The sequence below is a fragment of the Salvelinus sp. IW2-2015 genome, linkage group LG10 (genome assembly GCF_002910315.2).
Source record: "Salvelinus sp. IW2-2015 linkage group LG10, ASM291031v2, whole genome shotgun sequence".
Classification (NCBI taxonomy): Eukaryota; Metazoa; Chordata; class Actinopteri; order Salmoniformes; family Salmonidae; genus Salvelinus; species Salvelinus sp. IW2-2015.
The window spans coordinates 181,453-207,391 of NC_036850.1; the positions used below are offsets into that span (position 1 = coordinate 181,453).

Consider the following 25,939-nt stretch of genomic DNA (forward strand, 5'->3'; position numbering starts at 1 on the left):
AGTTTCTCCCATTATTTTCTGCAGATCCTCTTAATGTCTGTCAGGGTGGATGGGGAGCATTGCTGCACAGCTATTTTTAGGTCTCTCCAGAGATGTCCGGGTTCTGGCTGAGCCACTCAAGGAGATTCAGAGACTTCAGGTCAAAGAGTTCCATCTTGGTTTCATCAGACCAGAGAATCTTGTTTCTCATGGTCTGAGTCCTTTAGGTGCCTTTTATAAAACTCCAAGAGGCCTGTCATGTGCCTTCTACTGAGGAGTGCTGCAGAGATGGTTGTCCTTCCGGAAGTTTATCCCATCTCAGCAGAGGAACTCTGGAGCTCTGTCAGAGTGACCATCGGGCTCTTGGTCACCTCCCTGACCAAGGCCCTTCTCCCTCGATTGCTCAGTTTGGCCAGGCAGCCATCTCTAGGAAGAGTATTGGTGGTTCCAAACTTCTTCCATTTAAGAATGATGGAGGCCGCTGTGTTCTTGCGGACTTTCAATTCTACAGACATTTTTTGGTACCCTTCCCCAGAAGGGTGCCTCCACACAATCGTGTCTTGGTTTTTAATTTGACATGCACTGTCAACTGTGGGACCTTAAATAGACCGGTGCGTGCCTTTTCTAAATCATGCACAATCAATTGAATTTACCACAGGTGGACTCCAATCAAGTTGTAGAAACATCAAGGATGATCAATGGAAACAGGAAGCACCTGAGCTACATTTGGTGTGTCATAGCAAGGGCTCTGAATACTTATGTACATAAGCTATTTCTGTTTTATTTTTTATAAATTTGCAATAATGTCTAAACCTGTTTTCGCTTTGTCTTTATTGGGTATTATGTGTAGATTCATTTAATGCATTTTAGAATAAGGCTGTAACGTATCAAAATGTGTAAAAAGGGCAGGGGTTTGAATACTTTACGAATGCACTGTAATACGGAACATTAATAGACAACAGCTCATGGACAAACTATCAATTAAAAAAATATTTTAAAAAGGCATACGTAGCCTACATATCAATACCAATACATACACACAAACTATCTAGATCAAATAGGGGAGAGGTGTTGGGCCATGAGGTGTAGATTTTATTTGCTGTTCATTTGAGCAATATGAGATGGAACGGAGTTCCATGCAATAATGGCTCTATATAATACTATACACTTTCCATTTTATTTGGACTGGCAAGCCAGACAAAATTAAAAGGGCCCATTTTATATAATGAACATGAATTCGGAGGGAAATATATATAATATATTATATATTAAAGCATTAGATCTCTCACTAAAGGATTCAGTCATACAAAAGTTATACTTAAATTTGAACTGATTCACGGTTCAGAACGTAGGTTCAGAACTTTTGTGAAACAGCACAGTTCAAAATATATGGCAAATTAAATCAAACTGGATGGACATCAGAAATAGATGGGAGAGGTTGAGGGTAGAGGAAGGACTAAAAACAAACAAAATATAACTATTTTAAAATATATTGTGTCAAAAGCCAAAGTGCTGTTGTTCATTCATTTGCTCCAATTAGGGGAGGGTGGTAGTGTGGAAAATAATGGAAAATAATAAAGGAAAATATATATTTTTAAGATATGTATGTAATATATACAGTACCAGTCAAAAGTTTGGACACACCTACTCATTCAAGGGTTTTTCTTTATTTATACTATTTAATACATTGTAGATTAATAGTGAAGACATCCAAAAAAGTAACCAAAAAAGTGTTCAACAAAAATATATTTTATATTTGAGATTCTTCAAAGTAGCCACCCTTTGCCTTGATGACAGCTTTGCACACTCTTGGTATTCTCTCAACCAGCTTCATGAGGTAGTCACCTGGAATGCATTTCAGTTAACAGGTGTGCCTTGTAAAAAAAGTATTCTGACAAATTTACTGACAGTTCCAGTCAAAAGTTTGGACACACCTACTAATTCCAGGGTTTTTCTTTATTTTTACATTTTTTTTTACATTGTAGATTAATAGTAAAGACATGACACCACTGTCTGTGTGGGTGGACCATTTCAGATCATCAGTGACGTGTACGCCGAGGAACTTAAAGCTTTCCACCTGCTCCACTGCGGTCCCGTCGATGTGGATAGGGGCGTGCTCCCTCTGCTGTTTCTTGAAGTCCACGATCAMATCATTTTGTTTTGTCGACATTGAGTAAGAGGTTATTTTCCTGGCACCACACTCCCGGCCCTCACCTCATATCTGTAGGCTGTCTCGTCATTGTTGGTAATCAGGCCTACTACTGTTGTGTCTTCTGCAAACTTGATGATTAAGTTGGAGGCATGCGTGGCCACGCCGTCATGGGTGAACAGTGAGTACAGGAGGGGGCTGAGAAATGACTCTTGTGGGTACCCTGTGTTGAGGATCAGCGAAGTGGAGGTGTTGTTTCCTATCTTCACCACCTGGAGGGAAGCCCGTCAGGAAGTCCAGGACCCAGTTGCACAGGGCGTGGTTCAGACCCAGGCCCCCCAGCTTAATGATGAGCATGGAGGGTACTATGGTGTTGAATGCTGAYCTATAGTCAATGAACTGCATTCTTACATAGGTATTCCTCTTGTCCAGATGGGATAGGGCAGTGTGCAGTACGATGGCGATTGTATCATCTGTGGATCTGTTGGGGCGGTAAGCAAATTGAAGTGGGTAAGGTAGAGGTGATGTGATCCTCAACTATTCTCTCAAAACACTTCATGATGACAGAAGTGAGTCTTACGGGGCGATAGTCATTTAGTTCAGTTATCTTTGCTTTATTGGGTACAGGCACAATGGTGGACATCTTGAAGCAAGTGGTAAACACTCCAACCAGCTGGTCTACACATGCTCCGAGGACGTGGCTATGGATGCCGTCTGAGCCGGCAGCCTTGCGAGGGTTAACACGCTTAAATGTCTTACGCAGGTCGGCCACGGAGAAGGAGAGCCCAGAGTGGCACTGTGTTATCCTCAAAGCGGGCGAAGAAGATGTTTAGCTTGTCCGGAAGCAAGACGTCGGTGTCTGCGACGTGGCTGGTTTTCCCTTTGTAGTTTATGAATGTCTGTAGACCCTGCCACATACGTCTCATGTCTGAGCTGTTGAATAGCGACTTCACTTTGTCTCTATACTGACGTTTTGCCTGTTTGATTGCCTTACGGGGGTTATTCTGCAATATTCCCAATCACCTCGCCATGGTTAAATGGGGTGGTTCCTGCTTTCAGTTTAGCGTGAACGCTGCCCTCTGTCCATGGTTTCTGGTTAGGTAGGTAGGTTTTAATAGCAACAGTGGGTACAACATCTCCTATACACTTCCTGGTAACTTCCCCTTGCTTAGTGGTGTTGCAGACTCTGGGGCCTTTCAGAACAGGTGTGTGTATATATACTGAGATCATGTGACACTTAAATAAAGAAAGTCCACTTGTGTGCAATCTAACTAATTATGTGACTTCTGAAGGTAATTGGTTGCACCAGATCTTATTTAGGGGCTTCATAGCAAAGGGGGTGAATACATATGCACTCACCACTTTTCAGTTTTTTCTTTTTTTGAAACAAGTTAGTCCAAATTGATGAAGTGAAAAAAACTATTTTTGTTTATGTACATTACATGAAATACAAATGTTAATTACAGGTTGTAATGCAGCAAAATAGGAACAACGAAAAGGGGGATGAATACTTTTGCAAGGCACTCTATTTGCCTTGTTAAAATCACCAGCTGCAATAAATGCGGCCTCAGGTTATGTGGTTTCCAGTTTGCATACTGTCCAGTGAAGTTCTTTGAGGGCCGTTGTGGTATCGGCTTGAGGGGGAATATACACAGCTGTGACAATAACCAAAGATTATTCTCTTGGAAGTAAAACTGTCGGGATTTGATTGTGAGGTATTCTAGGTCGGGTGAACAACAGGACTAGAGTTTCTGTATGTTATCACAATCACACCATGAGTGGATAATCATGAAGCATACACCTCCGCTTTTCTTCTTCCCGGAGAGTTCTTTATTCCTATCTGCGCCATATACTGAGAACACAGCTGGCTYTATGGACAAAGACAGTATATCCTGAGAGAGCCATGTTTTCGTGAAACAGAGTATGTTACAATCCCTGATGTCTCTCTGGAAGGAGATTCTCGCCCTGAGCCCGTCTTCTTTATTATCTAGAGACTGAACATTAATAAGTAATATACACGGATGTGGTGGATGGTGTGCGCGGACTAGAAGTCCACTCCTAATACCTCTTCTCCGCCAGCGGTGATTTGGATCAGCCTCTGGAATCAGTTCAATTGCCCTGGGGGGTACGAACAAGGATCCAATTCCGGAAAGTCGTATTCCCAGTCATAATGCTGGTGAGTTACCACTCTGATATCTAAAAGTTATTTCTGGCTGTATGTAATAACACAAAATATTTCCTGCGGTAATAATGTAAGAAATACAATTCTGCAAAGTTGCTTCGGAGCGAGAAGCAGAGCTGCCCCATCTGTCGGCGCCATCTTGCTAGTCTGTACATAGTCAAAGCTTTCCTTATTTTTGAGTCAGTCACAGTGGTCAGGTATATTGGGATGCATACCACGAGCAGCACTTTCTCCATTTTGGCACCATTCTCCGGGATGTACCTGAACCCATTTCGAAGTTACAGCGTTCCCTCCCCACTCGGCTGAGATGCCACTCAGCCCCCCTCCCGGAACTCTAAAACAATACACCTGACCACTTTGACTGACCCAAACTTAAGGGAAGCTTTGACTATGTACAGTGAGCATAGCCTTGCTGTTGAGAGAGGCCACCGTGGAGAAGACAGGCTTTGTGCACACTGCCCACAAAATGAGGTGGAAACTGAGCTGCACTTCCTAACCTCCTGCCAAATGTATGGCCATATTAGAGACACATATTTCCCTCAGAATACACAGACCCCCAGAGAATTTGAAATAATCTGACATTTTGAAATGTCTTTATTCTTTTGGATCTTTTGTGAGTGTAATGTTTACATGTTTGTTTATTATCTACTTCACTTGCTTTTGCAATGTTAACATATTTTTCCCATGCCAATAAAGCCCTGAAATTGAAATTGAGAGAGAGAGATTGAAGAGACAGGAAAATATTGGTCCAGAAAGTGGGACAGAGAGAGAATTAAAGTGTGTGGACAGTGGTTGCATTACAGAAAACAACCGAATCTGCTGATATTGAACAATTTTGGACTTTGTCCACATTCAGGCTTGAGTCCAAGCTTCAGACTCACCGTTCCCCTTTCCATCCTCCTCTTTCCCCTGATCCCAGGGTGCAGAAACAGAACTTTCAGAGCCTCAGATAAAAGCTGCTGATCCTGACTTTGTTTATGCCCCAAGTCTCCCGCTTTTGTCAGATCCTTCCAGCAATGCTCCACAACACAGGACAAACACACACACACACACACAATGGATAAATGCTCGCAATTACAATAAAAGAAAATACACCAAACCACAGGCATATCAAGCCAAACTATTCCTAGTCCATTCTCATGCAGGTGTATCAAGCCAAAACATTCCCAGTCCATTCTCAAACACATAATACTACAGTTTCTACAGCCAGAAGCCTATAGCCCACAGATGATCCGGATTACCTGATTAGCTATCCTCTCCATCTCTGTTTCCTGCCAGTGTCACCTGCCAACAGAAGAGCGAAAGAAAGGGAGGGAGAGGAAGACGGTGACAGGGAAAAGAGGATAGAAGGTGCAGAGGTGTAGGGGAGCTGCACCGGAGTAGGTGGCAGTTAGATAGCGTCTCAGTGACTGAGCACGTTGTCAATGTGCCAATTAGGCTGGCAGCAAGTTGGCAGGAAACGAATCATCATTGCGCGCACTCATAATGTACATATATATCACATCGGCTTACATGTTGGAGTGTATATTTATTCACTCATGCTATTAAGATGGCTATTCTGAATATAATGATACTGTACCCATTACACACCTAAGGATGTCTACTGAGTAAATAATATACATATAAGAATCATACTCATGGAAATATCTCTAGATTATTGGTTATATTATGACATATACTGGATAATATGTCTGTCATTGTAATAAGGGTATCTATTATGTATTTTTTGTACACGTTGCATCACTATAATATAGTGCCCTCAATGTATATTTTCCTACCACTGTTTTATCATTTTTAGTATAATCGCATTATATGGGTGATCTGTATTCGGGTACTGTGTGTCTATTGTTATGCATCAAGATCGAAATATGTATTAAAATAGCCTCTTAGTACATTCAGTCTGTATTATCTCCGTACAGTGCATGGTACAGTAGAATCACCCCCAGCTAAACAGAGTGAGGTGTAAGAAGGTGTAGAATCACGGGTGGGTAGGTTGAAAACTCCCTAGAAAGGCCACCCTAGAAGAAAACCTAGAGAGGAACCAGAGTATGAGGGGTGGCCAGTCTCTTTCGGCTGTGCCGGGTGGAGATTATAACAGAACATGCCAAGATGTTCAAGTTCATAAATGACCAGCATGGTCAAATAATAATAATCACAGTAGTTATCGAGGGTGTAGCAAGTCAGCACCTCAGGAGTAAATGTCAGTTGGCTTTTCATAGCCGATCATTAAGAGTATCTCTACCGCTCCTGCGGTCCCTAGAGAGTTGAAAACAGCAGGTCTGGGACAGGTAGCACGTCCGGTTTCCTGAACCAGGCGTAGCGAGGTCCATAGCCAGCTAGCAGAACAAGTGACTGGAGCAGAGCGAAGGTCAGGTGAGCTGGGAACAGCAAGGAGTCATCATGCAGGTAGTTGACGCTAGAGCATGTGTCCTAGGGCTCAGGTCCTCCGAGAGAGAGAAAGAAAGAGAGAAGGAGGGAGAATTAGAAAGAGCATACTTAAATCTCACGACACGGAACACGATAAGAACAGGAGAAGTCCCCCAGATATAACAAACTGCACCTCTAGCTCCCCGCGCACATAAAACTACTGCAGTATAAATACTGGAGGCTGAGACAGGAGGGCGTCAGGAGACACTGTGGCACCATCCGATGATAACCCCGCGCAGCAGGCCAAACAGGGATAAGGATATACCTCCAACCACCACTTTTCGCCAAAGCACAACCCCCCCACACCACTGAGCAGGGATCATATCTACCTCACCCAACTTACCCAATCCTGAGACAAGGCCGCCAGTATAGCCCACAAAGATCTCCGCCACGGCACAAACAAAGGGGGGGCGCCAACCAGACAGGAAGATCACGTCAGTGACTCACACACCCACTCAAGTGACGCACCCCTCCTAGGGATCGGACAGAAAGAGCACCAGTAGCCAGTGACTCAGCCCTGTATAGTAGGGTTAGAGCAGGAGATCCCAGTGGAGAGAGGGCAACCTTCCGAGGCAGAGACAGCAAGGCCGTTCGTTGCTCCAGAGCCTTTCCGTTCACCTTCACACTCCTGGGCCAGACTACACTCAATCATATGACCTACTGAAAGAGATGAGTCTTCAGTGAAGAGACGTTAAAGGTTAGACTTCGTGGAGTCTGCGTCTCTCACATGGGTAGGCAGACCATCCGTCCATAAAAAAGGAGATCTATAGGCGAGAAAGCCCTGCGCCTCATGCTGTTTGTCTAGAAATTCTAGGACAATTAGGAAGGCTCGCGTCATTGGTGGACCGTAGCGTACGTGTAGGTATGTACGGCAACAGGACCAACTTCGGAAAGATAGGTAGGAGCAAGCCGCTGTAAAGCTTTGTAGGTTAACAGTAAACTTGAAATCAGCCCTTGTAGGGAAGCTACCAGTAGGAGTAATATGATCAATGTTTTTGGGTTTCTAGTGAGGATTCTAGCCAGCCATATTTAGCACTAACTGATGTTTATTTAGTCTTCATTCCACGGTAGCCGAAAGTAGAGCATGCAGTGTCTAATCCTAGAAGTGAACAAGCATGGCATGGAAATTTTTTCTGAATCATTTTGGACAGAAAGTTTCTGATTTTTGCAATGTTACGTAGATGGAAAAAAGCTGTCCTTGAAACAGTCTTGATATGTTCGTCAAAAGAAAGATCAGGGTCCAGAGTAACGCCGAGGTCCTTCACAGTTTTATTTGAGACGACTTTACAACCATCAAGATTAATTGTCAGATTCAACAGAAGATCTCTTTGTTTCTTGGCCCTAGAACAAGCATCTCTGTTTTGTCCGAGTTTAAAAGTAGAAAGTTTGCAGCCATCCACTTCCTTATGTTTGAAACACAGGCTTTCTAGCGAGGGCAATTTTGGGGCTTCACCATGTTTCATTGAAATGTACAGCTGTGTGTCATCCGCATAGCAGTGAAAGTTAACATTATGTTTTCGAATGACATCCCCAAGAGGTAAAATAAATAGTGAAAACAATAGTGGTCCTAAAACGGAACCTTGAGGAACGCCGAAATTTACAGTTGATTTGTCAGAGGACAAACCATTCACAGAGACAAACTGATATCTTTCCAACATATAAGATCTAAACCAGGCCAGAACTTGTCCGTGTAGACCAATWTMGGTGTCCAATCTCTCCAAAAGAATGTGGTGATCGATGGTATAAGGTCTAGTAGCACGAGGACAGATGCAGAGCCTCGGTCTGACGCCATTAAACGGTCATTTACCACCTTCACAAGTGCAGTCTCAGTGCTATGATGGGGTCTAAATCCAGACTGAAGCATTTCGTATACATTGTTTGTCTTCAGGAAGGCAGTGAGTTGCTGCGCAACAGCTTTTTCAACATTTTTTGAGAGGAATGGAAGATTCGATATAGGCCGATAGTTTTTTATATTTTCTGGGTCAAGGTTTGGCTTTTTCAAGAGAGGCTTTATTACTGCCATTTTTAGTGAGTTTGGTACACATCCGGTGGATAGAGAGCCATTTATTATGTTCAACATAGGAGGGCCGAGCACAGGAAGCAGCTCTTTCAGTAGTTTAGTTGGAATAGGGTCCAGTATGCAGCTTGAAGGTTTAGAGGCCATGATTATTTTCATAATTGTGTCAAGAGATATAGTACTAAAACACTTAAGTGTCTCTCTTGATCCTAGGTCCTGGCAGAGTTGTGCAGACTCAGGACAGCTGAGCTTTGGAGGAATACGCAGATTTAAAGAGGAGTCCGTAATTTGCTTTCTAATGATCATGATCTTTTCCTCAGAGAAGTTCATGAATTTATTACTGCTGAAGTGAAAGCCATCCTCWCTTGGGGAATGCTGCTTTTTAGTTAGCTTTGCGACAGTATCAAAAATACATTTTGGATTGTTCATATTTTCCTCAATTAAGTTGGAAAAATAGGATGATCGAGCAGCAGTGAGGGCTCTTCGATACTGCACGGTACTGTCTTTCCAAGCTAGTCGGAAGACTTCCAGTTTGGTGTGGCGCCATTTCCGTTCCAATTTTCTGGAAGCTTGCTTCAGAGCTCAGGTATTTTCTGTATACCAGGGAGCTAGTTTCTTATGACAAATGTTTTTAGTTTTTATGGGTGCGACTGCATCTAGGGTATTGTGCAAGGTTAAATTGAGTTCCTCAGTTAGGTGGTTAACTGATTTTTGTCCACGTCCTTGGGTAGGCAGAAGGAGTCTGGAAGGGCATCAAGGAATCTTTGTGTTGTCTGAGAATTTATAGCACGACTTTTGATGCTCCTTGGTTGGGGTCTGAGCAGATTATTTATTGCGATTGCAAACTGGCGGTCCGATAGTCCAGGATTATGAGGAAATATATATATATATATACACACACACAAACCTTTAACTTCCCCAGTCCTCATCAAATGAGCCCAATGTCACCATATAGATCATATCTTAATTTGATCATCCTGTTGTTGCAATACTTTTCCTGCACAGTTTGTATCGTATTCCAGGTTTAAAAAGGCTTCTGAAGTTTGTAATTTCTAGTTTAAAGTTTCCGACTTGATTTGCCCTTTATACAAAAAATGTATAAACCCCTTCAAAAAATGTCCATTAATTATAATCAACATAATAATTCACATTCCCTGTGGCTGCGGGATTATTTTCCTGCTGTGAGAAACTGGGTCAAATTAAGATACGGTAGCAGTGGGAGCGATGGAGGGATATAGAGGAAAGACTCTTTCATGGACGTGAAAGCTGTTGAAATTATTAACACACTGGAAATAGGGAGATTACACTGACAGGGAGATATACAGAGATAAGAGAAAAAGGTACGAAATTACAGATTGAAAGAGAGAGAGAGAGAGAAGACAGTGGAAAAAGAGGAAGAAAGACAGACAGAAGGAAAGACAAGAAAAATTAAGTAGGCTTGTCAAAATCTCTCTCTCTCCCCCTCTCCAACTTTCCCATTAGACAGCATAATATGACATTTGACTGCAGCCTCACAATGTAACATTAGTGGCAGTTAGACACATTTTAAGAGAGTTTGTGATATTCTTTTGTGCCTACAATAGTATGTTGACTCATAGCCACCAGTAGTCAGATGTCTAGGTCCTTGCTAGCTGGGCTACACATGTACAGTGTATTGCAAAAGTATTCATCCCTAATTTGCATTTTTCCTATTTTGTTGCATTACAACCTGTCATTTAAATGGATTTTTATTTGGATGTCAGGTAATGTACATAAAAAATAAAAAAATAAATGGAAAAGTGGTACGTGCATATGTATTCATCCCTGTTGCTATGGAGCCCCTAAATAAGATCTGGTGCCACCAATTACCTTCAGAAATCACATAGATTGCACACAGGTGGACTTTATTTAACTAAGTGTCACATGATCTGTCACATGATCTCAGTATACATACGTATGTATTCTGTGTGTGTGTGTGTGTGTGTGAGATAGGAAAGAGAGATAATGCATTGTATACTGTACTCTTCGATCTTTTGAAGAAGAGAAGCCATCTAACTGTACAATCTTTCCTGGGATAGTGGTCTGAAACCAGTGTGTTTTATTTTCGGGATAACAGTAAGGCTAATAATGAATAGCAATTTTTTTTGTAGGGGTTGATAAATGTTTTGTTATGGACAATCAAGTCTGATATTTTTTGGTGGAAATTACAAAAAAAGCATTTCGAAGCATTTGTAAACGGGCGGACAGATTTTTAGCCTGATTTTTGGGTGCAAAATTATCATTACCTGGCTAATAATGGGGGCCTCAAGGAAAAACATTGACCAATGTCAGGGACTTGAGCAAAAATGGTCCTGTGTGTTCGGTGGGCTGCCCCAATTGTAAACTTTGAATACACTACAAGCTTACATTTCCTACAGTGCAGAAAAATTCCTGCAACAACAGGATGATCAAATTAAGATCTGGCATCTGTAGAGGACTGCACCTACAGTACATAACACAGGAAGGTAGCCAAAATTACCTGAGTCATGCACGGAAACACACACACACACACACATTTTCCTGCTGCACCTATATAGGCAGGTAACCCTGTAGTGTAGATATTTTCCTGATTCATTTGTGGAGTGTCTCAGTAATGTATACGGTACAGTAGGTGGAGACTGCGTAGTACAGTGTAACCATTGTGAAGGTCTTTACATAACCTTGATGGAGTTTTGTATAGTATTTGGAGAAACATATTCTTGATATTGACAAAGTGTGTGTGTATATGTGTGTGTGTTTCTAGACCTCGACAAACCCGTGCTGACAGTGCACCAGACCATCAGTGATGTGCGCGGGAGCTATTACCAGGAGAAGACGGTGTTCCTGCGCTGTACGGTCAACTCCAACCCCCCAGCCCGCTTCATCTGGAAACGTGGCAACACACCCATAGAGCAGAGCAAGGATACCGGAGTGGACATCTACGAACCGCTCTACACACAGGTACTGTAAGAGGACCGCACACAAGTTCACACTCCAAATTCACCACAACCCATAGAACAGTATGGACAGAGGCTCACGGCATACACATAAACATGCACACACAAATGAACCACAACCATCGAAATAGATATAGGACTCATCTTTGTACCTGTGCCATTATGGCATCTGTGACCTCTCCATTTTTAAGTAGTCAATTTTCTTATTTTGTATTTGAAAAAAGCATAAAGCTAATATTGGTTATTTACCTCCACCTGCAGTACTGGGGTCCTGAACCAAAATGTATTGTGGCCACTAAATGGCGGTGAAATAGCTTAAAGCCATTTACAAACTATAGGCAACCCAATTTACAATTTGAAGAAGACGGTGCTCTGATCATTGTCTGATCGCTCCCAACAAATAGGAATCCCCACCCTGTTGACTACTTTAAAATGCTGGCGGTCTTAGGTCTTCAATGGCAATGCCCGTGCTAAAATGGGTTATATCCATCTAGTCCTTTAAATATCTCTATGACCACAACCCATAAGAGAGAGCAAGCATAACAGTGTGCTTCTATGAGCCATTCTACACACAGGTATTGGATGTATGAGAAAAACACACAGCTTATACACCACATATAACTGGGTAAAACCGTCAACCTATTGTGAATGTGCCGTAGTTGTTCTGCCAGTGCCAGGTGCCCCTTCATTGTGTTTACGTTCACACTTTACCTCAACCCATAGAACAGCACAGGGATACAGCCTCCCATAGATGGGCCTAATCACAAACATACACATGCTCGCTCATCACATCACGTTGGACAAAGCAAGGATATTGGAGTGAATATCTTTGAACCGTCATACAGACAAGTATAGGCACACACACTCAKATTCCAGACCAAACGTAACAAACAGTACAGCAAGGATAACGTAGTAGAACGTACGTCGTATACCAAACACAGACCTTATCCATGTGATGTGTTCATCCTTGAACACTTCACACTATGCACACATACCACGCACGTTGAGATGACTAAACTGCCTGGAGTTACCCTGGATTGTAAACTGTCATGGTCAAAACATATTGATACAACAGTAGCTAAGATGGGGAGAYGTCTGTTCATAATAAAGTGCTACTCTACCTTCTTAACAGCACTATCAACAAGGCAGGTCCTACAGGCTCTAGTTTTGTCGCACCTGGACTACTGTTCAGTCGTATGGTCAGGTGCCACAAAGAGAGACTTAGGAAAATTGCAGTTGGCTCAAAACAGGGCAGCACGGCTGGCCCTTGGATGTACACAGAGAGCAAACATTAATAATATGCATGTKCATTTTTCCTGGCTCAAAGTAGAGGAGAGATTYACTTTATCACTACTTGTATTTGTAAGAGGTGATGACATGTTGAATGCACCGAGCTGTCTGTTTAAACGACTAGCTCAKAGCACAGGCACCCATGCATACCCCACAAGGCATGCCACCAGAGGTCTCTTCACAGTCCCCAAGTCCAGAACAGACTGGGGGGCGCACAGTACTGCATAAAGCCATGACTACATGGAACTCTATTCCACATCAGGTAACTGATGCAAACAGTAGAATCAGATTTAAAAGAACAGATCAAAATAAACCTTATGGAACAGCGGGGACTGTGAAGCAACAAACATAGGCACAGACACATGCACACACACATATGATAACATTTACACATCCGTACATATGGATTTTGTGTTGTAGATATGTGGTAGTGGAGTATGGGCCTGAGGGCACACACACTTTGTGGGTTGTGAATTATTTAATGAATGTATTGTAATGTTTTTAAAATTGTAAAACTACCTTAATTTTGCTGGACCCCAGGAAGAGTAGATGCTGTCTTGGCAGCAGCTAATGGGGATCCATAATAAATACAAATATATATATATGTGTGTGTGTGTGTGTGTGTGTGTTGTGTGTGTGGTTGGTGGTGTGTGTGTGTGTGTGTGTGTGTGTGTGTGTGTGTGTGTGGTGTGTGTTGTGTGTGTGTGTGTGTGTGTGTGTGTGTGTGTGTGTGTGTGTGTGTGTGTGTGTGTGTACACTGCTCAAAAATAAAAGGGAACACTTAAACAACACAATGTAACTCCAAGTCAATCACACTTCTGTGAAATAAACTGTCCACTTAGGAAGCAACACTGATTGACAATAAATTTCACATGTGTTGTGCAAATGGAATAGACAAAAGGTGGAAATTATAGCCAATTAGCAAGAACCCCCAATAAAGGAGTGGTTCTGCAGGTGGTGACCACAGACCACTTCTCAGTTCCTATGCTTCCTGGCTGATGTTTGGTCACTTTTGAATGCTGGCGGTGCTTCTCACTCTAGTGGTAGCATGAGACGGAGTCTACAACCACACAAGTGGCTCAGTAGTGCAGCTCATCCAGGATGGCACATCAATGGCAAGCTGTGCAAGGAAGGTTTGCTGTGTCTGTCAGCGTAGTGTCCAGAGCATCGGAGGCGCTACCAGGAGACAGGCCAGTACATCAGGAGACGTGGAGGAGGCCGTAGGAGGGCAACAACCCAGCAGTAGGACGCTACCGCCGCCTTTGTGCAAGGAGGAGCACTGCCAGAGCCCTGCAAAATGACCTCCAGCAGGTTTTTAGAGAGGTGGATTTTTAAAAGTAGAAGTTCAAATTGTTTGGGTACAGACCTGGATAGTAGGACAGAACTCTGCAGGCTATCTCTGCAGTAGATTGCAACACCTCCCCCTTTGGCCGTTCTATTTTGTCTGAAAATGTTGTAGTTAGGGATGGAGATTTCAGAGTTTTTGGTGGTCTTCCTAAGCCAGACACGGCTAGGACATCCGGGTTGGCAGAGTGTGCTAAAGCAGTGAATAAAACAAACTGTGGGAGTAGGCTTCTAATGTTAACATGCATGAAACCAAGGCTATAACGGTTACAGAAGTCATCAAAAGAGAGCMCCTGGGGAATAGGAGTGGAGCTAGGAACGGCAGGGCCTGGATTCACCTCTACATCACCAGAGGAARAGTAGGATAAGGGTTKGTCTAAAATGAGAATTGATCGTCTAGGATGTCCGGAACAGAGAGTAAAAGGAGCAGGTTTCTGGGGGTGATAAAATAGCTTCAAGGTATAATGTACAGACAAAGGTATGGTAGGATGTGAATACAGTGGAGGTAAACCTAGGCATTGAGTGATGATGAGAGAGACATTGTCTCTAGAAACATAATTGAAACCAGGTGATGTCATCGCATGTGTGGGTGGTGGAACTGAAAGGTTGGATAAGGTATAATGAGCAGGGCTAGAGGCTCTACAGTGAAATAAGCCAATAAACACTAACCAGAACAGCAATGGACAAGGCATATTGACATTAAGGAGAGGCATGCTTAGCCGATTGATCATAAGGGTCCAGTGAGTAGTGAGGTTGGTAGGGGTCGCGGCGATTCAGACAGCTAGCCGGGCCATGGGTAGCAAGCTGGCAGAAGATGGAGGTCTGTTTTTAGCCACCTCGTGCATTTCCGTCGGTAGATTAGTGGGGTACCGTGTGGTAGAAGGGACCAATCCAATTGGCAAAATAGTTCGATAGACCTATTCAGATAGCAGCCGATAAGACAGCTAACGATTAGTGGGCTGCAGATGAGCGTTCAGGTTACGTTGCAATGGAGGGGCCAGTTGGATAACTCCCTCGGGCAGATAACGTRGGTAGTCCAGTCATGAAGGTCCGGTGGGGCTCCGCATCGGCAGTAAAGCGGGTCCGGATAGGTGATTGTAGCCCAGGAGTGGCTGATGGAACTCTTCAGCTGGCTAGCTCCGGAATAATTGATGTTTGCTCCGGTACCGACGTTAGCCAATAGTCACTCCGATAGCAGCTAGGCTAGCGCAAGATCCAGTTAAATGTCCAGGAAGCTTGCGTTAGAAATCCGCGGAGCTGGAGAGGAAAATTGGCTGGTCGGGACTGCTCTGATCTGAGTCGCGTTGTACAAAACTGGCGGCAAAGCCTTTTCGAGGCTAAAGGTAGCTGATGACCGTCAACCTGGGTTAGTGAATAATACTAACGTTAGCCAGTGAACTGGCTAAACTTCTGGCTAGCTTCTCGTTGTGGATTTCAGATTTGAGTTGAAAAAATACTTTAAAAAAAAAAAATTATTGGTGAGGCGGGTTGTAGGAGATGTTTTGAAGTTGAGTTTTTAGGGAAAAAATGCGAAGAATATATGTAAAATATATAATATATATATATACACGGGACACGACAAGACGAGGACAAAGGACGTCTGACTGCTATGCCATCTTGGAATACAAGATCTACCTACCTCATCCCCATATTGTTTTTATTTACTTTTCTGATCTTTTGCACACCAGTATTTCTACTTGCACATCATCATCTACTCATCTATCACTCCAGTGTTAATTTGCTAAACTGTAATTACTTCGCTACTATGGCCTATTTATTGCTTTAACTCCTCACGCCATTTGCACACACTGTATATAGACTTTCTTTTTTTTATCTTGTGATATTGACTGTACGCTTGTTTATTCCATGTGTAACTCTGTGTTGTTGTTTGTGTCGCACTCTTTTGCTTTATCTTGGCCAGGTCGCAGTTGTAAATGAGAACTTGTTCTCAACTAGCTTACCTGGTTAAATAAAGGTGAAATAAATAAATAGGCTACACCACTGCTGTCGTCCTTACCTTGAAGCYTCTATTCAAGTTGGTCATATAATATTTTATCCCGACAGCAGTCGCACCATTGGAAGACACAGCTTTCACTATAGCCTACAAAATCCTATTCCTGCTCTTTTCCCGCAATCCGTCAAATTCATTTTGGTGTGTCATCATTGTGGTCTCTGACTTGTGGTCAGACTCGCTCAGCCGGAACAAACTTAAACTTGGCCTTTTTTCAATGTCATTAAGAAAACGGAAAGGTGTCATCGTTTTTTCCCACACAAATGTCTATGCATCTTGTTATTCCCTTAAAAGGGGAGATGGATCTCAGGCCATCACTTCTAATTCYCCTGTCAGAGAATCCTAGAAGTAATCATCACATTTTTCTAATTATCTGAAATCTGATTACAATATTTTAGCTGGTAACGTAACAGATGACATGTTATCCATTACTCCCCAACCCTGACCCCTTCTAGCTACTAGCATTGTTTCCTCTGTTCTCCTTTAATTGAAATCGCTGTATGGTCTGCTACAAAGGGCCACCCTGAGAGCACAATTAGCCGGAGTAGCTCTTCCCACGCTACGACAGTGGAAGAATGAGACAGGAAAAATCCCACTCAGTCAGCCAAGCCTATATCCCAAATGGAACCCTATTCCCTTTATTTTGCACTACTTTTGACAAGGGCCCATAGGGCTCTGGTCAAAAGTAGTGCATTATATAGGGAATATATTGCCATTTGGGACGCACACCAAGGCATAGACGGGTGGAATAGGCAGCCGTGGGAATGAAGTATGAACTAGCTTATCTGGAAATCATTATTGAAGTAGAGTTTGAAAAGCTCTATGTAGTTCTATGGACTGCAGAGAGAAATAGGGCGAGGGAGGAAGCGAGAGAGCAAGAGAGGATGGACAGAGAGGGGAATGGAAAGTGAAAGAGATATATGGAAAAAAAGAGATGGATTTGTTATTCTAATGATGATATTTCATTTGGCTGATGGTCTCATCCAAAATAAATGTTGAATCCTTTAATCAGATATATTCTCTCTGCTCTATGATATTAGGACACAGCATAATGTATGGATTATTTTGACTATAACAAATACTCAGATGAAACGTATTGTGCTATTTATCACAAACTACTTTGTGTCAAAGATTAACAAGGACATGGACAAACAAGGACAAAATGGCGCCAGAGCAGAAGGCAGACGTTTTACGCGCCCCCAACCGATTGTGTTTTTTTGTTTGTTTGTCTGCGTTGTTTGTAATTTTTTTTTTTAAACAATTTTTTACATAATGTTGCCGCTACTGTCTCTTATGACCGAAAATAACTTCTAGACATCAGGACTGAGATTACTCACCACGGACTAGCAGAATCCTTTGTCTTCTTTCACGTCTCTGACGAGCCCGAGGATATACGGCTACCTCGGGAACAGGCCCCGATCCCAGTGATCTGCGTGAAGTGGAGGAGGTGAAAGAGAGACCGGAGGGTGGGCTGCCTTCTGAGGAGTAGGTGGCGATCGAATAAACCCCCACTCCCCTCAATTCTGCTCGCAAATATGCAATCTTTGGACAATAAAATGGCCGAGTTATTGGGAAGATTAAACTACCAACAGGACATTAACCTCTTTGGGCTGCAGGGGCAGTATTGAGTAGCCTGGATAAAAGGTGCCCATTTCACACGGCCTCGTACTCAATTCTTGCTCGTACAATATGCATATTATTATCACTATTGGATAGAAAATACTCTCTAGTTTCTAAAACCGTTTGAATTATATCTGTGAGTAAAACAGAACTCATTTTGCAGCAAACTTCCTGACAGGAAGTGGAAAATCTGAAATCGATGCTCTGTTCTAGGGCCTGCCTATAAATGTGCTTGATATTTATTAGTATACATGCACTTCATACCTTCCACTAGATGTCAACAGGCAGTGAGAGAAGAAATGGAGTGTATAACATCATCTGAGGTCGAATAAAAGCTCTTGGCATGACGTGACCCCAATTTCCTGTTTTCTGGAACGCGTGAGAAGTGACCTGGTATTGCCTTCTGTAAAGCTGTCGTTATAGACGACTAATATCTCCGGCTTTGATTTTATTTGATACATGTGACAATATCATCGTAAAGTATGTTTTTTCAATATAGTTTTATTAGATTATTGAATTTTTTTCGGGACGTTAGGCGTTGTTGCTTTGTCTGCGTATGTTCAGGAAGGAGAGCTTCGCGCCACTTTGCTAGCTTTCCGTGCTAATTGACTGGAGAAGAGGACATTCTAAATCCAAACAACGATTGTTCTGGACAAAGGACCCCTTGTACAACATTCTGATGGAAGATCATCAAAAGTAGGAGCCATTTTATGATGCTATTTCATATATCTGTCGAACATGTGAACTAGTAGTTTGCGCCCAGTTTTGGGCACGCTCTCGCCATAACGTAAACTGCATGTCGTAATGAAGTTATTTTTTAGAAATTCTAACACGGCGATTGCATTAAGAACTAGTGTATCTATTCATTTCCTATACAACATGTATTTTTAGTAATGTTTATGAATAGTTAGTTTGGTCAAAATATGTGAGTGTCAGAAAAAATATCCGGAGTTTGTGGGAAAAAGACGCTACGTTAGCACAATGTATAACCACTGATTTCAGCTCTAAAATATGCCACATTTTCGAACAAACATAAGTGTATGTATACCTGATGTATAGGACTGTCATCTGATGAAGCTTTCAAGGTAGTCAAAAATTATATATCTTTTGCTGGTTTGTTTACGATCGCTAACTTTTGCTGCTGGTAAATGGCTTGTGTTTTCTGGCTATTGTGGTAAGCTAATATAATGCTATATTGTGTTTTCGCTGTCAAACACTTAAGAAATCGGAAATATTGGGCTGGAATCACAAGATGCCTGTCTTCATTTGCTGTACACCATGTATTTTTCAGAAATGTTTTATGATGAGTATTAGGTACTTGACGTTGGTGTCTGTAATTACTCTGGCTGCTTCGGTGCTATTCTGACGGTAGCTGTGATGGTAGCTGCAATGTAAAACTGATTTATAGCTCAAATATGCAAATTTTTCGAACAAAACATAGATTTATTGAATAACATGTTATAAGACTGTCATCTGATGAAGTTGTTTCTTTGGTTAGTTTGGTTGGTTCTTGGTTAGTTAGGTTGGTTTTGTGCATGCTACCTGTGCTGTGAAAAATGTCTGTCCTTTTTTGTATTTGGTGGTGAGCTAACATAAATATACGCYGTGTTTTCGCTGTAAAACATTWWAAAAATCGGACATGTTGGCTGGATTCACAAGATGTTTATCTTMCATATGCTGTATTGGACTTGTTAATGTGTGAAAGTAAAATATTTCAAAAAAATATATTTTGAATTTCGCGCCCTGCACTTGAAGTGGCTGTTGTCATATTGTGCCCGGCTTCGGGCTTGCAGCCCAAAGAAGTTAAAAACTGTAACATCCTATGCTTCACGGAGTCGTGGCTGAACGAAGACAATATCGACATACAGCTGGCTGGTTATACGATGTACCGTCAGGATAGAACAAGGGGCGGTGGTCTATGTATTTTTGTAAACAACAGGTGGTGCACGATATCTAAGGAAGTCTCGAGCCATTGCTCGCCTGAGGGAGAGTTTCTCATGATAAGCTGGAGACCACATTACCTACCGAGAGAGTTCTCATCTATATTCTTTGTAGCTGTTTACATACCACCACAGTCAGAGGCTGGCACTGAGATAGCATTGAATGAGCTGCATTCCGCCCATAAGCAAAAAAGAAAATGCTCACCCGGAGGCGGAGCTCCTAGTAGCCGGGGACTTTAATGCAGYGAAACTTAAATCAGTTTTACCTCATTTATATCAACATGTTAAATGTGCAACCAGAGGGAAAATAACTCTGGACCACCTATCCTCCACACACAGAGATGCATACCAAGCTCGCCCTCGCCCTCCATTTGGKAAATCTGACCATAATTATATCCTCTTGATTCCTGCTTACAAGCAAAAATTAAAGCAGGAAGCACCAGTGACTAGATAAAAAAAAAGGTGGTCAGATGAAGCAGATGCTAAGCTACATGACTGATTTGCTAGCACAGACTGGAATACGTTCCGGGATTCCTCCAATGGCATTGAGGAGTACACCACATCTGTCATTGGCTTCATCAATAAGTGCATCGATGACGTCATCCCCACATGACCGTACGTATATAACCCAACCAGAAACCATGGATCCCAYGCAGCATCCGCACTGAGCTAAAGGCTAGAGCTACCGCTTTCAAGGAGTGTGACTCTAACCCGGAAGCTTATAAGAAATCCCCCTATGCCCTCTGACAAACCACCATAAAGGAAAAGTGTCAGTACAGGACTAAGATCAAGTCGTAGTACACCGGCTCTGACACTCGTCGGATGTGAGCAGGGCCTGCAAACCATTACAGACTACAAAGGGAAGCACAGCCGAGCGCTGCCTAGTGACAGGAGCCTACCGGACGAGCTAAACTACTTCTACGCTCACTTCGAGGCAAAACAGACTGAAACATGTATGAGAGCACCAGCTGTACTGGAAGACCTTTGGTCAACAACAGGTCAACATTCACAAGGCCGTAGGGCCAGACAGATTACCAGGACGTGTACTGCAAGCATGCGCTGACCAAATAGCAAGTGTCTTCACMGACATTTTCAACCTCTCCCTGTCCGAGTCTGTAATACCAACATGTTTTAATCAGACCACCATAGTGCCTGTGCCTAAAAACATGAACGTAACCTGCCTAAATGACTCCCGACCCGTAGCACTCATTTCAGTAGCCATGAAGTGCTTTGAAAGGCTGGTCATGGCTCACATCTACACCATCATCCCAGAAACCCTAGACCCACTCCAATTTGCATACTATCCAAACAGATCCACAGATGATGCAGTCTCTATTGCACTCCACACTGCCCTTTCCCAATTGGACAAAGGGAACACCTACAGTTGAAGTCAGAAGTTTACATACACCTTAGACATTTAAACTCAGTTTTTCACAATTCCTGACATTTAATTCTAGTAAAAATACCCTGTCTTAGGTCAGTTAGGATCACCACTTCATTTTAAGAATMTGAAGTCAAAAATAGTACAGAGAATGATTTWTTTCAGCTTATATTTCTATCATCAAATTCCCAGTGGTTTACATACACTCAATTAGTATTTGGTAGCATTGCCTTTAAATTGTTTAACTTGGGTCAAACTTTTCAGGGAYCCTTCCACAAAATTATTGTGGGTGAAATTTGGCCCATTCCTCCTGAAAGAGCTGGTGTAACTGAGTCAGGTTTGTAGGCCTCCTTCCTCACATACACTTGTTCAGTTCTGCCCACAAATCTTCTWTGGGATTGAGGTCAGGGCTTTGTGATGGCCAATCCAATAGCTTGACTTTGTTGCCCTTAAGCCATTTTGCCACAACTTTGGAAGTATGCTTGGGGTCATTGTCCATTTGGAAGACCCATTGGTGACCAAGCTTTAACTTCCTGACTGATGTCTTGATGTTGCTCCAATATAGCCACATACTTTTCTTTCTTCATGATGCAATCTATTTTGTGAAGTGCACCAGTCCCTCCTGCAYCAAAGCACCCCCACAACATGATCCTGCCACCACCGTGCTTCACGGTTGGGATGGTGTTCTCCGGCTTGTAASCCTRCCCCTTTTTCCTCCATACATAATGATGGTCCTTATGGCCAAACAGTTCTATTTTTGTTTCATCAGACCAGAGAACATTTCTCCAAAAAGTACGGTCGTTGTCCRCATGTGCAGTTGCAAACCGTTGTCTGGCTTTTTATGGCGGTTTGGAGCAGTGGCTTCTTCCTTGCTGATCTGCCTTTCAGGTTATGTCGATATATGACTCATTTTACTGTGGCTATAGATACTTTTGTACCTGTTTTCTCCAGCATCTGAACAAGGTCCTTTGCTGTTGTTCTGGGATTGATTTGCACTTTTCATAACAAAGTACGTTCATCGCTAGGAGACAGAACGCGTCTCCTTCCTGAGCGGTATGACGGCTGCGTGGTCCCATGGTGTTTATACTTGCGTACTATTGTTTGTACAGATGAACGTGTTGCCTTCAGGCATTAGGAAATTGCTCACAAGGATGAACCAGACTTGTGGAGGTCTACAATTTTTTTCTGAGGTCTTGCCTGATTTCTTTTGATTTTCCCAGGATGTCAAGCAAAGAACCACTGAGTTTGAAGGTAATCCTTGAAATACATCCACAGGTACACCTCCAATTGACTCAAATTATGTTAATTAGCCTATCACAAGCTTCTAAAGTCCTTGACATCATTTTCTGAAATAATCTGTCTGTAAACAATTGCTTGTGTCATGCACAAAGTAGATGTCCTAACCGACTTGCCAAAACTATAGTTTGTTAACAAGAAATTTGTGGAGTGGTTGAAAAATGTGTTTTAATGACTCCAACCTAAGTGTATGTAAACTTCCATATTTCAACTGTATGTGAGAATGCTATTCATTGACTACAGCTCGGCGTTCAACACCATAGTGCCCTCCAGCTCATCAATAAGCTAAAGACCCTGGGACTAAACACCTCCCTCTGCAACTGGATCCTGGACTTCCTGACGGCCGCCCCCAGGTGGTAAGGGTAGGTACACACATCTGCCACGCTGATACCCTCAACACAGGGGCGCCTCAGGGCTGCGTGCTCAGCCCCATCATGTACTCCCTGTTCACTCAGGACTGCACGACCCCAACACCAACATTAAATTTCCCGATAACACAAAAGTGGTAGGCCTGATCACCGACAACAACGAGACAGCCTATAGGGAGGAGGTCAGAGACCTGCCCATGTGGTGCCAGGACAACAACAACTCCCTCAATGTGATCAAGACAAAGGAGATGATTGTGGACTACAGCAAAAAGAGTACCGAGCATGCCCCCATTCTCATTGACGGGGCTGCAGTGGAACAGGTTGAGAGCTTGAAGTTCCTTAGTGTCCACATCACCAACAAACTAACATGGTCCAAGCACACCATGACAGTCGTGAAGTTACAAAACCTATTCCCCCTTAGGAGACTGAACATATTTGGCATGGCTCCTCAGATCCTCAAAAGGTTCTACAGCTGCACCATCAAGAGCATCTTGACTAGTTGCATCACTGCCTGGTATTGCAACTGCTCGGTCTCCAACCGCAAGGCACTACAGAGGGTAATGCAAACGGCCCAGTACATCACTGGGGCTAATCTTCCTGCCATCCAGGACCTCTATACCAGGCGGTGTCAGAGGAAGGCCCTGAAAATTGTCAAAGACTCCAGCCACCCTAGTCATTCTAAACAGCTTCTACCCACAAGCCATAAGACTTGAACATCTAGTTAAATGGCTACCCAGACTATTCACATTGCCCCCCCCCCCTCTCTCTACACCACTACCACTCTCTGTTGTCATCTATGCATAGTCACTTTAATTAACTCTACCTACATGTACATACTACCTTAAAACTTCTTATGGCTGCAATCCCGTTAACGGGATGATATGACGACAGTCAGTGAAAGTGCAGGGCGCCAAATTCAAACAACAGAAATCTCATAATTAAAATTCTTCAAACATACATGTATCTTATACCATTTTAAAGGTAATCGTGTTGTTAATCCCACCAAAGTGTCCGATTTTAAAATAGGCTTTACAGCGAAAGTACCACAAACAATATGTTTTTGTCACAGAAAAACACAGTCATTTTCCAGCCAAAGACAGGAGTCACAAAAAGCAGAAATAGAGATAAAATGAATCACTAACCTTTGATGATCTTCATCAGATGACACTCATAGGACTTCATGTTACACAATACATATATGTTTTGTTCGATAAAGTAAATATTTATATCCAAAAACCTCCGTTTACATTGGCGCCATGTTCAGAAATGCCTCCAAAATATCCTGAGAAATTGCAGAGAGCCACATCAAATAACATAAATACTCATCATAAACTTTGATTTACATGTGTTACATAGAATTAAAGATACACTTGTTCTTAATGCAACCGCTGTGTCAGATTTAAAAAAGCTTTACGGCAAAAGCACAATATTCAATCATCTGAGAACAGCGTTCAGCCACAAAAGGAAGCCATACAGTTACCCACCAAATTGTGCAGTCAACAAAACTCATAAAAAGCATTATAAATCTTCACTTACCTTTGCTGATCTTCGTCGGAATGCACTCCCAGGACTCCCACTTCCACAAGAAATGTTTGTTTTGTTCGGTAATGTCCATCATTTATGTCCAAATAGCTATTTTTGTTAGCATGTTTGGTAAACAAATCCAAAGTCAGGAAGTGCGTTCACTAAAAGCAGACGAAATTTCTAAAGTTCCGTAACAGTCAGTAGAAACATGTCAAACGATGTATTGAATCAATCTTTAGAATGTTTTTAACATAAATCTTCAGTAACGTTCCAACCGGAGAATTACATTGACTTCAGATGTGCGATGGAACAGAGCTCCCTCTCATGTGAACGCGCATGGTCTGAGCATCGCCAGGTCATGGTAGACCTGACTAATTCCTGTCTCCTTCGGCCCCACTTCATAGTAGAGGCATCCGACAAGGTTCTACAGACTGTTGACATCTAGTGGAAGCCGTAGGAAGTGCAAACTCATCCATATCCCACTGTGTATTCAATAGGGGCTTGGTTGAAAATCGACCAACCTCAGATTTCCCACTTCCGGTTTGGATTTTCTCTCAGGTTTTTGCCTGCCATATGGGTTCTGGTATACTCACAGACATCATTCAAACAGTTTTAGAAACTTCAGAGTGTTCTCTATCCAATACTAATAATAATATGCATATATTCGCAACTGGGACTGAGGAGCAGGCAGTTTACTATGGGCACCTCTGGGCGCCTTTCATCCAAGCTACTCAATACTGCCRCTGCAGCCATAAGAAGTTAACTAACCGGTCCCCCCCCGCACATTGACTCTGTACCGGCACCCCCCTGTATATATTGTTATTTTTTTACTGCTCCTCTTTAATGATTTTTTTTTTTTTTTAACTGCACTGTCGGTTAGGGGCTCTTAAGTAAGCATTTCACTGCAAGGTCTACACCTGTTGTATTCGGCACATGTGACTAATAAAATTTCATTTGATTTGCTTTGAAATTTTTAAATAGTGTCAGGATTTTATGCCATCATCCTGGGATATGGCATATTTCATTGGCCCTGGGGTCATCCTGAGAACATTTTCAGCCGAAAGCTGACTTCTCCTCTCAGATGGGGATGAAGACCAGGACAAATTCCCATTCTTTGACCGAATGTAACAACAACCTCWGKYSGGCCCTCTTCCTCATCACTGGATTGTTCCACATCGGTTGTCTCTTGGTCTGGATCATATTCTGTGTTGTCTTCAACTTCTGACACTTCCTCCTCTAATGCATCTTCACTGTCAGTTTCRTGGCCTCTCTCCTCCTCACCYGTGTCATYATCAAAGATATGATCAAGATCCTCACATACAGTATATCATTAGGTCATTGTGCTGCCACAGAATGAATTGTGAGCAAGTCCTCAAAAAAACTTTATATACCAGAGCTGCGAGAAAAGTTCTATATATTATTGAAACAATGTTGCGGTTGTTTGTGAGAATGCGAAC

General features: G+C 42.6%; 1 protein-coding gene across 1 annotated transcript in view; it reads left to right on the top strand.

The window, feature by feature from the left end:
- The window catches only part of LOC111969077 (MAM domain-containing glycosylphosphatidylinositol anchor protein 1), a 308,744-nt gene that overhangs the window by 128,673 nt on the left and 154,132 nt on the right, over window positions 1-25,939 (top strand). The window contains exon 4 of the mRNA XM_070445289.1: window positions 11,516-11,712. Coding sequence (XP_070301390.1) covers window positions 11,516-11,712 — 197 coding nt within the window. The remainder of the gene's footprint in view (window positions 1-11,515; window positions 11,713-25,939) is intronic.